General features: G+C 36.1%; 1 protein-coding gene and 1 long non-coding RNA gene across 5 annotated transcripts in view; both read right to left on the reverse strand.

The window, feature by feature from the left end:
* LOC132109413 (protein FAM13B-like) overlaps positions 1-13,456 on the reverse strand; it is a 48,121-nt gene extending 34,665 nt beyond the window's left edge. For all 4 annotated transcript variants that reach the window (XM_059515456.1, XM_059515457.1, XM_059515458.1 and 1 more), the window contains exons 1-6: positions 13,279-13,456; positions 6,096-6,254; positions 4,695-4,875; positions 2,497-2,706; positions 1,797-1,974; positions 963-1,107 (exon numbers count right to left, since the gene is read on the reverse strand). In XM_059515456.1, the coding sequence (XP_059371439.1) occupies positions 963-1,107; positions 1,797-1,974; positions 2,497-2,706; positions 4,695-4,845 (684 nt within the window). In that variant the 5' untranslated portion in view covers positions 4,846-4,875; positions 6,096-6,254; positions 13,279-13,456. The remainder of the gene's footprint in view (positions 1-962; positions 1,108-1,796; positions 1,975-2,496; positions 2,707-4,694; positions 4,876-6,095; positions 6,255-13,278) is intronic.
* LOC132110061 (uncharacterized) overlaps positions 1-15,123 on the reverse strand; it is a 141,701-nt gene that overhangs the window by 81,253 nt on the left and 45,325 nt on the right. The gene's annotated exons all lie outside the window — the stretch shown is intronic.

The raw sequence follows: 15,123 nt of genomic DNA on the forward strand, positions 1-15,123 counted from the left end.
AGTGTCATTCAAAAGAGATTTAAAACAAATGACTGTGAGAGAACCAGCAGTCTGCAAACTGAATGCAGGAGACACTCCTTTCAGATTAGATTTCAGTCTATTACATAACACTGCAGACATAACAACTGCTTTTCTTTTTTCTGTGCTTCACATCTGCTTGTGTAAAGCGCTGGCTTCACCTGGTACTGGGACAAATGGCACACATTTGAAAAGCTTTAAACAAACACAGAGCACAAGTATATAATCGCCTTTTAAAACTCAAATCGCAATATCGCATTTGCAAGGTTTGGGCAAGTGTTTAATGAGAAACAAAGCTAATACCAACTTAGACTAAGCCTATTGATCTAGAAAACAAATGTACAACTTTGATGCTTCCCCAGGATAAATCTGCTTATGCAACAGAATTACCATCACCATCACTGATGTATTTGTTGGTTAATTCACTTCTGCATCTGTGAAAATGGACACGCTACAATTTATATGCATATGCATTTATTTTCTAAATAAACAGGCTGTAAACATCTGAATCTGCCATATGCACATCAATTTGACACAGTTACCACTGATAAGCTACTACTAAATATATTTTAGAAAGTCAATTTTTTATTGAAGAAACTTAATTTTCTATAAAGCTGCTTTGCAACGATTTGTATCGCGAAAAGCACTATACAAATAAACCTGAATTTAATTAAATCCAACAATTTACTTCCTTGGCTGCTGTCATATACCAAGCACTGAGACAAAGCTCATTCATTATTAGTGTCCGTGTATTGTGTGATGCATGCAGTGATTCACAATATATTCTGGTAGAGATCAGTGGTTTATTGAATGGTGCATCCTTGTCAACTTTTCTGGCATTGAATAAATAACATTGGTTTTTTCACAATATCTTGTGTGAATACAGATGAGCAGCACTAATGTCAAAAATAGCACTGCAGAAGCACATAGGAAAGAAAGTTCACCTGGTCATTAATGGAGCTGTAGTCATTGGTGTTGGAAATGTCCTCGTCCTCTGAGTCAAAGAACTCCTCCTGGTTCTCCAGCAGTTCTGCCAGAATACGGCTGACCGACTCCTGCTCTCTCAGATCCTCCGCATCCGTGTCTAAACTGCACAACGTAGACCGGAATTGGGTTAAACGCGTGTCATTTTCTGATGGTAAAATACTTTCTTCTATATCAGCTTAAAATGTCTGTAGACTGATTTCCTCAACTGTGTAAATGCTGACTTTCTGGTGAAAAATAATCAAAATATTGCTCTGTTTGTTTGAGTATCCAATCGTCTGGACTCTTAAATATTAGCTTAACCATTAGTGCGAGTTTGGGGCAAGACTTTGTCTGTCTAACAGGAAACGAGTGTTTGGGAATCAGTTTGAAAACTTAATGCTATTACATTTGGTGAGTCTAAGAGGCCGTACACACAGAATGCGTTTCTGCATTCTGCACTGTGCTTTTTTAAAAACCATTCCTAAATGTTGCGTCTGGGATTTTTAGCCGCGTTTTGAGTGAACGTGCCCTAATGCCTGCAGAAATTATACGTTATATTATTTCAGCGTTAATCTTTTTCACTGATTTTTGATTCGACAGTCAACATCAACATCATCTTCCCTGCCCTTTGAATTCATCTTAGCTCTGTTTATCATTTGACCCTATTTAAGATTTTCCCACACAATCGAAACTGTGAAGATTCTGTGTGGGCATATACTATTATAAATAGTCTTACACTGGAAAAAATGACTCTTCTCTTCTGCAAGCAAAATAGCTAATATGAATTATCAGAAACTAAAAAAGCATCTTACTGGAAAATGTCTGGGCCGAAGACGGCAGCGAGAGCTCCTATGCTCCAGCTCTCCTCCTGAAGAGACGCCACACCAGACAGAAATCGGCAGAGAAAGCGGAGCAAGCTGTAATTGACCTGTGGCAGCTGTTGAAGAAAGTACTTCATGTTTCTGCCCAGCTCTTCCTCACTGCTGTAGTCTAAAGGACAGCAAACAAACCAATGGTCAGAACGAGGAGGAAGTTCATAGGGGTGTGAAGTTATTACGATATGAGGTGAGCAGGCTGATGTAAAGGCATGAAAGACTATGGCCATGCTTTGATGATGCAATCATATTAAAAGTCTGTCAAGATGCCAAAACATTCCAGAAGGTAAAACGAGCATTTGCAGAGAGATGCAACTTAAAGGGATAGTTCACCCAAAAATGATAATTACCTCATGATTTACTCACCCTCCAGCCATCCTGGGTGTATATAACTTTCTTCTTTCAGCTTTTTTTTTCTGAAGGTTTGTAGCACTTTTTGGGCTTTAAAAATCTTGACCATACATTCACTGCCATTGCCATTTTTAAATATTTCTCTGATAGTACTTTCTGAAAGAAGAAAGTCATATACAACTAGGATGGATTGAGGATGAGTAAATCATGGGGTCATTTTCATTTTGGGTGAGTTATCTCGTCAAGCCAATTCGGACAGCTGGTAGGGTAACAGAGCTTTATCCACCTTGATAAAGCTGCAATATTTGCGCCTGTAAGCCTGCAGGGATGACGGGCTCGGGGAGCTCCTGCAGGAAGAGGCGTAGCAGGCTGACGGCTGACGCCAGGTCGGCCTCCTTCTCCAGGTTGACTTCAACACCACTGTCGTATCGCTGCCTGAGCCATTCCACACGTTCTGCGTTCCCGTTCACTAGAAATAGACCCAGGTGCAGCCCTCCTGCAGAACACAAACACACAGCTCACTCAGACAAGCCTACGGGCAGAATAACGCATACACATCTCACTGAAGAGACTCTAATCGCTGAATCATTGCACAGAGCAGCTGACTAAGCAGAACAGTTGCTTGTTAAACTCATAATCCCTTCAGTCAGATCTGTTAGCATGATAACATCAGTTCTCTGCTATCTCTGAGATGATGAAACACACTTGCCTATTTTTTTTTTTTTTTTTTTTTTTTAAATAACTGTGGCATATTTTAATTTCACGATGGAACAATTTTACAGTCTTCAACTTAAATGTTTATAATAAAATCCATAATGGATATTTTTACGGCTGGCTTCTTGACTGAACTGCTTTTAAAATAAACTCTAGATTTCTGCCAAATCAGATCAGATCAGATCGGAAGCTTTCTAAAAGCTCAGTTGGCAAAACAGCATTGGCTGGTCTGTCTCGGTTCCCGATCCTGGTGCTCTGTGTGTATATAAGACTCTTGCACCGCATGAGAGGAAAGCCACAGCTAACACATTGTTATGTCTAAATTAGCTTCAGTACAAACCATCCTTCCGTATGAAACGGTGGAGAATTGCCAGTGTGCTGAACTCAGAGAGGAAGAGCTGGTGTTTGGAGACAACAGCGGTAGCTAAAGCCCTTTAATGGACTTAACAGCCCTGCCAACATAGTTTCAACATCCTGCCTGTGCTGCAGTTTAAACATCAGGCTGCAGTCATCATCTCTTTAAAGAGAACTTACAATAATCTCAATAGTCTGCTGGACGTGCGAGTGAGAAGTTCAGCAATTTGCAAATACCAGTAATTGAAATAAAATGTGAAATGTGAAGGACTCGGCATTTAGTAGGTGAGAGACTCGCCCTATTGATTCAGTGGTATAATACTTTGAGCTTTGACTTGACTTTTAACTCCATGATGTTGCAGAATAAAGGAAGTGGATCTTTGTTTTGGGAGTACAGGGAAGCCACTCCTATCATACAATCAAACCAAACAACATTTTAGGCTTTATCAGATGAAAGTGTCATGCTCTGCATGCTGTGCTACTTTGATTAATACAGAAATATTTAAACTATTTATTTAGCAGCTATATACTCATGTGTTACACAGCCTTGTTGCAGATTTCAGAGTAAAGAGGGGTTTTGAAGACACACATCATATTAATTACACAACCTACCAAAGTTTGGGGTCAGTAAGAAGTTTTAAATTAAATTATTTTTTAAAAATGAATCGCTTTTGCTTAATAAGTTTATTTGATAAAGTAAAAACTCTAATACTATTACAATTTAAAATAGTTGTCTAGTTATTCTTTAATACATTACATATTTTAAAATATCTTCAGCATCATTACTCCAATCTACAGTTTAACAAGATCCTTTAGAAATAATTTTAACATGATGATTTGGTTTTATGCTGAATTTAATGCTGAAATTAATTATCAAACTGTGGTAATGCTAAATATTTTTGTTGAATTCTTTGATTAATAGAAAAGCATTTGTCTGAAATATTTTGTAACATGTCTTTATAGAAATGTTACAATGTCTTTAAGTCTCATTAGTCACAAACGTTTGGATAGGAATGTATATCTGATACACAAACTCTTGAAGTTAAAACTAGTGATTGTAAAAATATTAATAACAGCATGGTATTTGAAAACCACAACAAACTTCAATTATCTGAATACTGTAATTGGTGTATAAATCTATGTATAATCTATGAGTGTAAAGTAAGTAAGCTTACATTCTTTGATGACAATATTTTAACTTGAATATATTCTTGAACATATTTTGATATATGTATGAATTGTGTATATGTAACATTTTAGTTCGGAAACCTCATGATTCAAATGATAAATATGCTTTTTCACGTCTTCATTTCTATCCCTGGAGTCATTTTAGTAGCTATGATGCCTATATCAGTGACGACAAATAAAGGCTAGTAAGAAAGTACCATGATTCACCAGGTTTCCCCCGCGACTCACCGTGTTCTTCAATGTACTCGACGATGCTCCTGACCAGCAGGGGGACCTCATTTCCTGGCTGCCCGCTGTGCTGCACCTCCTCCAGGGGGATCCCGAACACTCTGGCCGTGCTGAGGGAGTCGCTGAGGGAAGTATTGAGGCTCTTCCTCATCGCCTCCACAGCCAAGCTGCTTCAGTCCGTCTGCGCACAGAGATGCCCAGAGTAAGGTCACATCGGACAAACACGCTATCATGGATGGGGCGTGAGCTCAAATGACCAACTCCGGACAACAAGAACAAAACAAGCAGAAAAATTGGAGCGGGACCTCTCCCATCTCGGAAGCGGTGGTTCTTATCCTGTGTGAGCGTGGAGATGAGGAGAGCTTAAATAAGTGGAGCGACTGTCATGTGCAAGGATCCTACAGCCGTCAGATGCGGCACGCCGATTTGGGTGATGGTAGCAGGTGGCTGCGATTCTTCTTCAACATGCAAATTCCATCACAATCAACACAAACACAGTGAACAAGCTGTTCATGTTAAGGAAAAACTCTGATTAGTGTTTGGAAATGTACACCGAATCGAAACTTTATCTGTCGGGACACATGATGTCTTCACGCCTACACCAGATGGTCTCACGCATCTTATCTCAGCAAGTATGATTTAGGGCCATATGTAATCCATTTTATTTTTTCCCAAATTCCGTTTAATTTTTTTCCAAATTTGTTTTTTTTTTCAGTTTTAATTTTTCTGGATTCCATTTTTTTCCCCTGTTTTAATATCTCTCAACTCCTTTTCAATGGTTAAATTTAACTGTATTAATCAAAAAGCATGTCTAATTATTTAAAATCCTAACACATTTTCACAACAATTTATTAAAGGTTTAACAAAAATTACATGTTTAGAAATTTTTTTTCTTCACCATATGTTTTATTGTTACCTATTTCTGTGTTTTAGCATGTCTAATTATTTAAATGCATAAAAACAACTTAATTTATTCTTAAAATAGCTGAAATGTCCCACCTCTCAGAAATTATGTTGTGTATTTACATTTTTCTGGTTATCAAATGAAGGCATAAAACATTCATTTAATTTTTCTTTTTATTATTGAAAATTAAGCAAACGTTTTTTGGGGGATTTACTATTAAAAATTACTATTAAAAATAAAACAGGGAAGAAATGTTGTGTGATTATTTGTTTTTTTAAATTATGTTTGTTTCATTTTAGTAGTAGTAGTAGGCTATGTATTCTGCTGAACATTTCTGGAAAATACTTTAAATTAAACCGGACTTTTATTTTGACGGGTTGCCGTGAATACCTTTACGGTTCTGTGTTTGTGATATGATGCTAGTTTTACTCAAATCAAATGGTCAAATGACTGCAATATGAATTGCATGAATATTTTTTTGTCACAGCAGAGCGTACCTTGTTGTACAAATGCCCAGAAGTTCACTTTATCTCCTGCTCCACTCACTAGAAGTAAACAAATTCTTCATCTATGGTTGCTTTAGGTTGTGGCAGAAGATGAGCCTGTAGTTCCTCATTGACGGACCGCAAATCCTGTTCAGGACTTTAGTGGATAAGCTGGAGGAAATAAAACACACAGAAAAGAGCAGCATCAGCAGATGCATCAAAACGGATAATAAACTTTCTGATTAAATATTAGCTGGGGCAAATTTACAAACCACTTATCCACTTATAAACATCTGTGGTCTGAAAAACGTATGTGGTAAAGTTTAAATTTCAATTAGGAAGAAAAACGGCAGGCATTCTGCTCGCCCTGCTGCATATGGCATCACATGAACCACATTTAATACTAAGTGGAATTTTAATCCAAATAAGGTTTCCAATCGTGCAACTAAAAGCTTTGATGCATCACTTTCATTTTTCTTTGAAAAGGAATGTTAATAAAAGTGTTACAAGACTCTAAACAAGGAAATTAGAATTGCAGAAACATGACAAACCTACCGTTTAAAAGTTTGGGGTTGTAAGATTTGTTAATGTTTCTTATGCTCACCAGAACTGCATTTATTTGATCAAAAAATACAGTTAAACAGCATATTATTACAATTTAGAATAACTCAATTTTCTATTTGAATATATAGTAAAAATGTATTTATTTCTGTGATGCAAAGCTGAATTTTCAGCATCATTACTCCAGTCTTCAGTGTCATATGATCCTTCAGAAATAATTTAAATATTCTTATGTACTCAAAAAAAAAAGAAAAAACTGATGAAAACAGTTGAGCTGCTTAATATTTTTTGTGAAAACTGATGCACCCCCCAGGATTCTTTGATGAATAGTAAGTTCAAAAGAACTCAAATATATATTTTTTCTTTTGAATGGCACTTTTCCAAGTGTCTTCCAGGGTGGACCTTTTCTCTGAAATGTATACAGAGTGTTACAGTTCATTAGATCTACTCCAACACCTGTAGCGTACTATCATTTACACAAATGACTTTTTAAGATGTTAAGAGCACTGTGCCAAATTACAGAGCTCTTTAAGGCACGACTAAATACCCGACACCATGTGGAGCAGGAACAAAATGTCCCGAAAACAAATAGCAGATGTTATAATCTGCAGACAATTGAGAGTAGATATGCTTCTAACGCCACATATCATGCACGATGACCTTTCACTCACAATGTTCACCATTCTTAGAGAAGCTAAAAGCAACTCAGCGCTGAGACGGTTAGCAGAGAGCACAGTGAGACTTTAGCTCATTCCTCAGAGCTCTGGAGGACACATAAAGGGAATTCTCTGCAGGCAAATCTCTCCGAATTTACTTGGTGACATGATGTTTGCAAAGCTAAGATGTCTTGCTATGGTAACTTGGCGAGTTTGTCAATGAAGTCACAGAAAAGCATGCGATAGATACACAAAGAGCGGCTGCAAACATTCCAGAACATTCCCTGGAACAACAGCGTCCTGAAGATAACCTAACATGGAGATTATCAGCCCACTGACAGCACACAGGCCAAATCTCAAACGCAAACGATTAATTAATAACTACAGCTATCTTTTGGGATGTCTTAGGAGGTATGCAATTAAAAGGTGCTCAAGGTTAAAACTAGATCTGAGCATTCTCCCCGTAATTCAGGCAAATATTAATTTTTATTGTCTCATGAGGAAGCACTGCACTGAAATGTCTCTACTTTGTATTTTTCTTCCACATAATGGTATGTTATTAATTCACCTCAAACCTTTACACTACAAGTAAATTATTCACGTGACTACATTTTCTGACTAAATAATGTCTGTCATTAGTAGGGGTGTGAGATATGACCGAAATCTTATATTTTGCACCAGGTGACTAAATAATGTCTGTCACTGACTTGACTTTGTCCAAAAGCTTTGAGTATGAATATGGACCCTTTTATTATTGAAATGTGGGAAGTTGTTGGGGGGACAAAAATCATGTAAACTTTTTGAAATGGGCCATTATTATGGTTTTCAATCATTTATTTTCTTTATTGTGTTAATATACATTAGGGATTACACAAATAATAATTTACTAGTCGTAAAAGTAGTTTAGTCAAGTTTTTACCTCATGTAAATAGGTTTTAAACTTTGCATGACAACCATCATTTTGAGATAAAATGCAAAACAGAAAACTATTTAACCATAGCATGCCAATTTTCCATCCATTCATCCATTATAGTTTAGCCTTATTGTTATACTCATCAAATCACTTTGTGAAGAGATGCTAATCTGATTTGGAATGTGTCCAAATATATAAACCAGCCTACAACACACAATATCTATTCGAAGTTTGTTTTGAACCAGCAGTGATGATCTACTGAAATATCTGCATATTGAATTGCAACTGGTCCTCTTTCTCGCATTTACTTGAATCTGCTGACTATATTTAAGCATCTATAGACCACTTTAAACTGCGAAGATGGTGTTGCATTATGTATTGATTCAAGACATAAAACAACATGCGTGCTGAAAGCCATGACAACGGCAAACCACCTCTGATGCAGAACTGCATTTATGCAAAACATAAGCTCACTCAAACACTAGGCTATTCTATAGGAGTCTTAACATATGAACATATGTTGTGTTGAACAGGTCTCAGTGGAACGAAAGAACCAGATTAGTTTGCTAGCCTGTGTCTTGTGTAATTATCAGAATAGGTTTTCAGTATGTGGGATAAAGTAACTTAATAATAAGAAGCATAACAGGATAAACACACAAAAAGGAAACCCTGAGGTCCTATGTCACAAAGACTATGGGTCATATATCATGGGCTGCATATGAGAAAAAGAAAGTTTTCCATGTTGTGCAGAAGCTGGAGCGTCGTCATGTGACTTCAAAAAACCCATCAAGCCTGACCATCAAAGATAAGATCCGATCCACAAATAAATAAATCAATGAATAAAGCAGGACAAGTATAAATTATTCATAAATAACCAGCAGCAAACACAAGCGATGAGTCCTGACACTTAAAAGAACAACTTGAGCTTGTCTTTGACACTGACATTATTGATTAAGGGTCTCCTGCCCAGCTCTGCAGGGAATGGAAATTTCCAAATGTTGTATTAAACCACTGGATGCTCAAGCGTGAAGTAAAATGTCAGTCTAGCAGTAAGGTGGTCCCTGGCAACACTGAACGTAGCTCTCATTATTAGGATGGAAACTTTAATTTACGCAAATTTAGCTAATCAGCTGCTGACAACGTTCTGAAGGGACCCGGAGAAAGAGCCCAGATTAACTGCTTAAGACAACAACTTCATCGAGTCTACGTCTGTCTTTGCTTGTGACCTTAAAGGGATACACCACCCCAACATTTTTATTCTGTAATTAATCACTTACCCCGTGGCATTCCAAACCTGTGTTCGTCTTCGGAACACGATTTAAGAAATTTTGGATGAAACCATGAGGCTTGTGACTGTCCCATAGACTGCCAAGTAAGTTACACAGTCAAAGTCCAGAAAAGTATGAAATGCATAGTCAGAATAGTGCATCTGCCATCAGTGGTTCAACCATAACTTTATGAAGCCACGAGAATACTGTTTGTAAGCAAAGAAAACAAAAATAACGATTTTATTCAACAATTCCATTGTCAACAGTCTCCTCTGTGTCTCTCCATATCACCGTATGCTGCGTATGCTCTTCTGTATCAGCGGCGCTACAAGGATGCGCTGTTTTCTTTCAAATCAAAGCTAAATACAAGTAGAAACAGCGTAACTGAATATAACTTTAGTATCCTTTTATTACTATTTTATTAGAATTATTCTTATTTTTTTTAATAGCAACATTTAATGATCAGTGATATCTCAAACACCACCACCAATCCACAATTCTCTAGTTCATCCAATTTCATTCATTTTAGTTATGTCATTTATTTGACTCCCATTATAACAAAAGTAAAAATGCCAAAAATAAATCTTTAAAAAAAAGACAGTCTGAAAATTTAGACCGTTTCCTACTGTACAAACACATAACCAATCAACCCATCAACTTTTCATATCATTAGCAAAGCATTTCTACCTAAAGATGTTGATTTTTGGAAGGAAGGTGAAAAGGAACAGGGTTTGTATAATATTGGAAACACATTATAACTTGTTCAGTAACTTAGTCAAGCCAAAGGCTAATGATATTAATTACTGTTACATGTAGAGACCAGTTAAAGACTTGCAGATGACCCTGTATATCATTTGCTTTTCCTCTTTAGAATCAGTTTCTATTTCAAACATATATAGCTGAATTAATCCAATACTGGTGCTTGTCATTGTGTAACATTCACTGCTTCAGTTAACCGAGTAAAAGTGGAGCAGGTAGTCCAAGCTGGCGTAATTGAGTGGGGACACGACTACTTTGCATATTCATGATTTTGTATATAGTAAATTAGATAAAGGCCAAAATATAGGCCACACAGGGGACCTCGAATGGAGTACGCTTTGAAAGGCTACACATAAAGAAATTATTTCCACTGGAAATATGTCATTTTGATGATCAAAGATTAATTTTAAGGGATAAAATGAGCAACTACAGCTTGTTTAATGATAATCATCGTATCTGCTGTTCACACATACAGCAGCTTTCTTCTTTAACAGACAGCATGCACACATCAGCACTAAAATACCTGTGACAATAATCAATAATGTGAAATGACCTTGAAACTTTTTACCCCTGATAATTCAACAGCAACTGATATAGCATTATTTCTAAAAACGGTCCTGTTCAGACATGATCTTTTAAGAAATTCCCCTACTGGAGATGCGTTACCAATACAAAACTTAAATCACTGGAGTAAACAGTATGTGTTGCTTGTCATTGCTCACACAATGCTTTTTGTGGTTGATCCTTGAGTTTTACTAAACTCAGAAGAGCTCATCTCTAAGTCTGTATGATATTCTAGTCTCTGGATATGAATCGGGTTCCTTTTTCAATGCATGTCTGCTGTATTTTTATTTTTCCAGTTTAATGAGCATGCACTGACAAACACACAGAGAAAAGGTTTTGTGTAGATTTGCTTAACGCAAATGTTTGTCACTGGGATTTACATACAAATAAGCTTTCTGTTGTCTAAATTTGCAAATAGTGAGTAATACAAACGAGGTGGGCGCACCACTGCGGATGACTATTATGAAACAACACACACTAAAAGCTGGGGTCCATTTGACAAAGATGGGATGCAAGTATCAGGTTAATTTACAAAATGCAAATACTTCTTCAGGATGACTGCCAGCTGAAGTAGTTTTGGTCTGAGCTAATTCTTTGGCCACGAATCCCACTCGCAATAAAAGTCATATACTTTACAGAACTGACAGGAAGCTTTCACTTTCGCTATCTCAAAAAACAAAACAAAAAAAAAAACAATTCAAAGCAGCTCATCACATGACTGTGCTCACCACAGCAATAATCACTCAGTTCAATGTTCAAGATCTGATTTCAAGCATGCATGATGATTCTGCTATTTTGCACAGTGAACTATTAGAGCACATTTATAACAACATAGAACCGGCGTTACAAATGAAAGCAGCTGTCCATAATCTAGCTCTCAACCCGTATGGTGCTCCAACTGTTTTCATGACGAACGATTGGATGAATCTAAAGAGAGTCTAGTCTGTCACAGAAAAGAGCCAAGCAGCCGCATTGAAATCTCCTCAAGGACAGCTGGGTTTAGCTGTAATCTGAACAAGGCGCGTTCAGCAGGTTTTAAGGGCCTTATCGCCATATCCATGCATACAGCAGCTAAAAACCCAATGAAGTTATCCAAGTACACACTTTCTGTTTTGGGAAGCCTACGAGCAGCCTGGTTTCACGCTGGTGTGAAAGCAAGGGTTTGTCTAGTTTGTAATAGGAGTGGACAACAGTCAATGACTTTGCTCTGATCACTCAAGTACACATGGAAAAATGTATTTGGCTCACAAGGTCACAATCTAAGTGCAGCATTACCTGAATTTCTATGACTTCTCTTTTGTATTATATTGGACATACTATAAAAGCTGGATATATCCATGGCTTTTTTAGGATTTGATGAATTTCCTTGAACTTTCTGATGTCATAAAGGACACAAACATTGAAAAGTGCTTGGTGCCAAAGGGCAGGCAAAGACAAAAAAAAAAAACCCTGTTTATTTTTCACAATGTACACAGTATATAGTCTATTACATGAGTTTTTGAACTGGGGTCAAAGGATGGATATTCAGAGAAAAACAGTGCACGTTTTTTATGAATTGATAACCAATTAAAACATGCACAGATAAATAGAAATTGTACAGAGAAAAATATAAAAAAAGAAAACAAATGACTAAATAAAAAAAGTTAAGAGTATACATGTAATAATTAATTTGATAAACTAAACACTTATTAAATTATGAAATGCTGAAGCATTAAAAACAGTCGTTTATGTAACGTTAAATTAGAAATAAAACAAGGTCAAATAATTCCAATAATTAATCTATTATTAAACAGCACAATCCTCCTCAGCTGCTGTTCCAGAAAGATCTCCATACAGGATTCAAGTTACACATCCAAATTAAATAAAACTAACGCTATTTTAGGAACCAAAGCAATCTGTTTTACTTCAGAACACGTTTAACGTCTCAAAACCAATAAGGCACGAATATATTTATATTTATAGACAGGAAGTTATTCTGTCAGTTACGTTACAGCTGTCACTCAATTTCCAGAAGCATCTTCGAGTACAATATGAACAAATAGAAATACAATTTCAAATAAATTCAAAGCTTCTGCAGAGTTTGTTTGTGCACCACGCCTGACCAAAGTACCCCAAACACTCAAAAACAAATCAAATTTATAATTCTCGCTATTTAAAAAAACCAACGTCTTTTTAACGTTACGCTTTGATGTTAGCCTCATAGCTTAGCACTGTCAACGTCTATTCCTGCTGCCACACACCAGTCAACGCACAAAAACAGCGATTTAACGGATTTTATCATCATTTCACGAAAGCAGAAATTAATTAAACATGTAAACTATAAAATACCACCATCATACAACAACAAAATAGAGTGTAAATCAATAGCTCGATGCAAATAGAGGATGAGTCGCTGTGAGGCGATCCCTCAGCTGGCTAACGCGACTGCTAGCATCCGCTAAAGTCACTTCTTCATTGATGCTCTCCGCACTTACCAGGTCAAACCAGACGATAAACGACCAGCAAACAGAATTAGTCCAGTAGTCCTTGGTTCAAAGTAGCCGATAGGAATAATAATGATGACTAGCTACAGTGCTGGGCTGGCATGGCCAGTTTTAATGTGAGTAGTTGATTCTGTGGAATGGAGACAGTGTTAGTTACACACCCACAGCGATGCTGCTGAGAAACACTGACCACGCCCCTTCACCCCCCCCCCCCTCCCCCCCCCCCTCCCCCTCCCCCCCCTCTCTGTTTCTCTCTCGCTCAGCTTTCGAGCATTCTTCCCAGCACACTCTGTTTTCCAGAATATTCCATTAAAACAATTTATATTTTACACATGCAAGTTTTATCTTAGATTAAATAGAAGCTTTATACAGTCAAGCTTTCAAACGCATAAAACTAACATTAGAAATACATTATGGCAAAATTAACCGTCATGGTATCGATTTAATTATTTTAACGTAAGGTAACAACACAGTTCTGTTTTTAGTAGTAGTTTAAAAAGTAATATATAAAGGTAATATATAAATAGACTGCATTATAAAAAGATACACAAATTATTTGTTGTTTTAAACGAAAGAAAAACTCAACTCAAGAAATGCAGTTCAAAACTGTTGTCAAAAGAAAATATATTATTTTACATGGTTCTGCAGCGTCACCCAGTGTTTGATTCCATACATGCATCGGATACTTAGGACAAGACCGGGGCAAGTTGTCACACATTATTCTCCACCTGTGAGTAGCTTATTTTAAATAGTTCTCTATTTAAATCTATTAACTACGAAAATTCAGTTTATTAAACAGTAAATAATCCGTTTTAAAAAAGTATGCAATAATCTATGAATATGAAAGAGAAAATTTTTAAAAAGTAGCCTTAACAATTTATCATGCCATTGTTTTAAATTGTAATGAATAAACTGTATAAATTAATTATTATTGTCAAAATTAGCGTGCAGTGCAGTGTTGACAAAGACGATACTTCTGGTACAATGACAAAAACTTTATCCACACTAACTAGTGGCAATATATTAAAATACTACAAATAATTATAACTAATTAAAACAACTAAATTCCAGAAGATTCGTTATCTGTATGTTTATCACCATATACACTTTATGACCAATAAATGTATATTACTCACCAATACAATTTTTTTTTCAAATTTTTACATATTCTTGACTTAAAAATAAATTTTCTGATCTAGATATTTAGCTGTTTTACATTATTTCAAAGGCTATTTTAATAATTTAAGTCATCTTGACACCCTTTTGAAATTGTGCTGCCCTTCCTAGTGGATCCTAAGCAATGATGTAGTTGTGTAGATATGAGAAATAGTGTGTAAATAATGTGTGAGGGGCTATAACATAGTGTCAACCGATCGATCAATCAATCAATGTTCTTACAATCATCATCTAAAGGATGTCTATTTATATTTTCCAATTGCTCTGATGTCTTTTAGTGTTTTAGTATCACTGAGATGCTATTAATAGTTTATATACACACACACACATAAATATATATATATATATATATATATATATATATAAAGTACAATAGTTTTTATACATTTTATTTCAGTTTTAGCTTTAGTTGAGTTAAACGAAATAAAAAATGTAATAATATATTTTTAAAATATTGTTTTCAGTCGTTGTGTATTTTATTTAATGTGTATTTTTTTATTTTATTTATTTTTTTATAACCCTGAAGCCCTTAGACTAATCTCAGCACGAGACAATCAAGTTAATGTTTTATCACTGGACAATAACTTTGTCATCTGCCCTTTTCTAACTTACCAGTTTTTACTAAATTATATACAAAACCATATCATCACACAACTGAGA

The sequence above is a fragment of the Carassius carassius genome, chromosome 29 (assembly GCF_963082965.1).
Source record: "Carassius carassius chromosome 29, fCarCar2.1, whole genome shotgun sequence".
Lineage (NCBI taxonomy): Eukaryota > Metazoa > Chordata > Actinopteri > Cypriniformes > Cyprinidae > Carassius > Carassius carassius.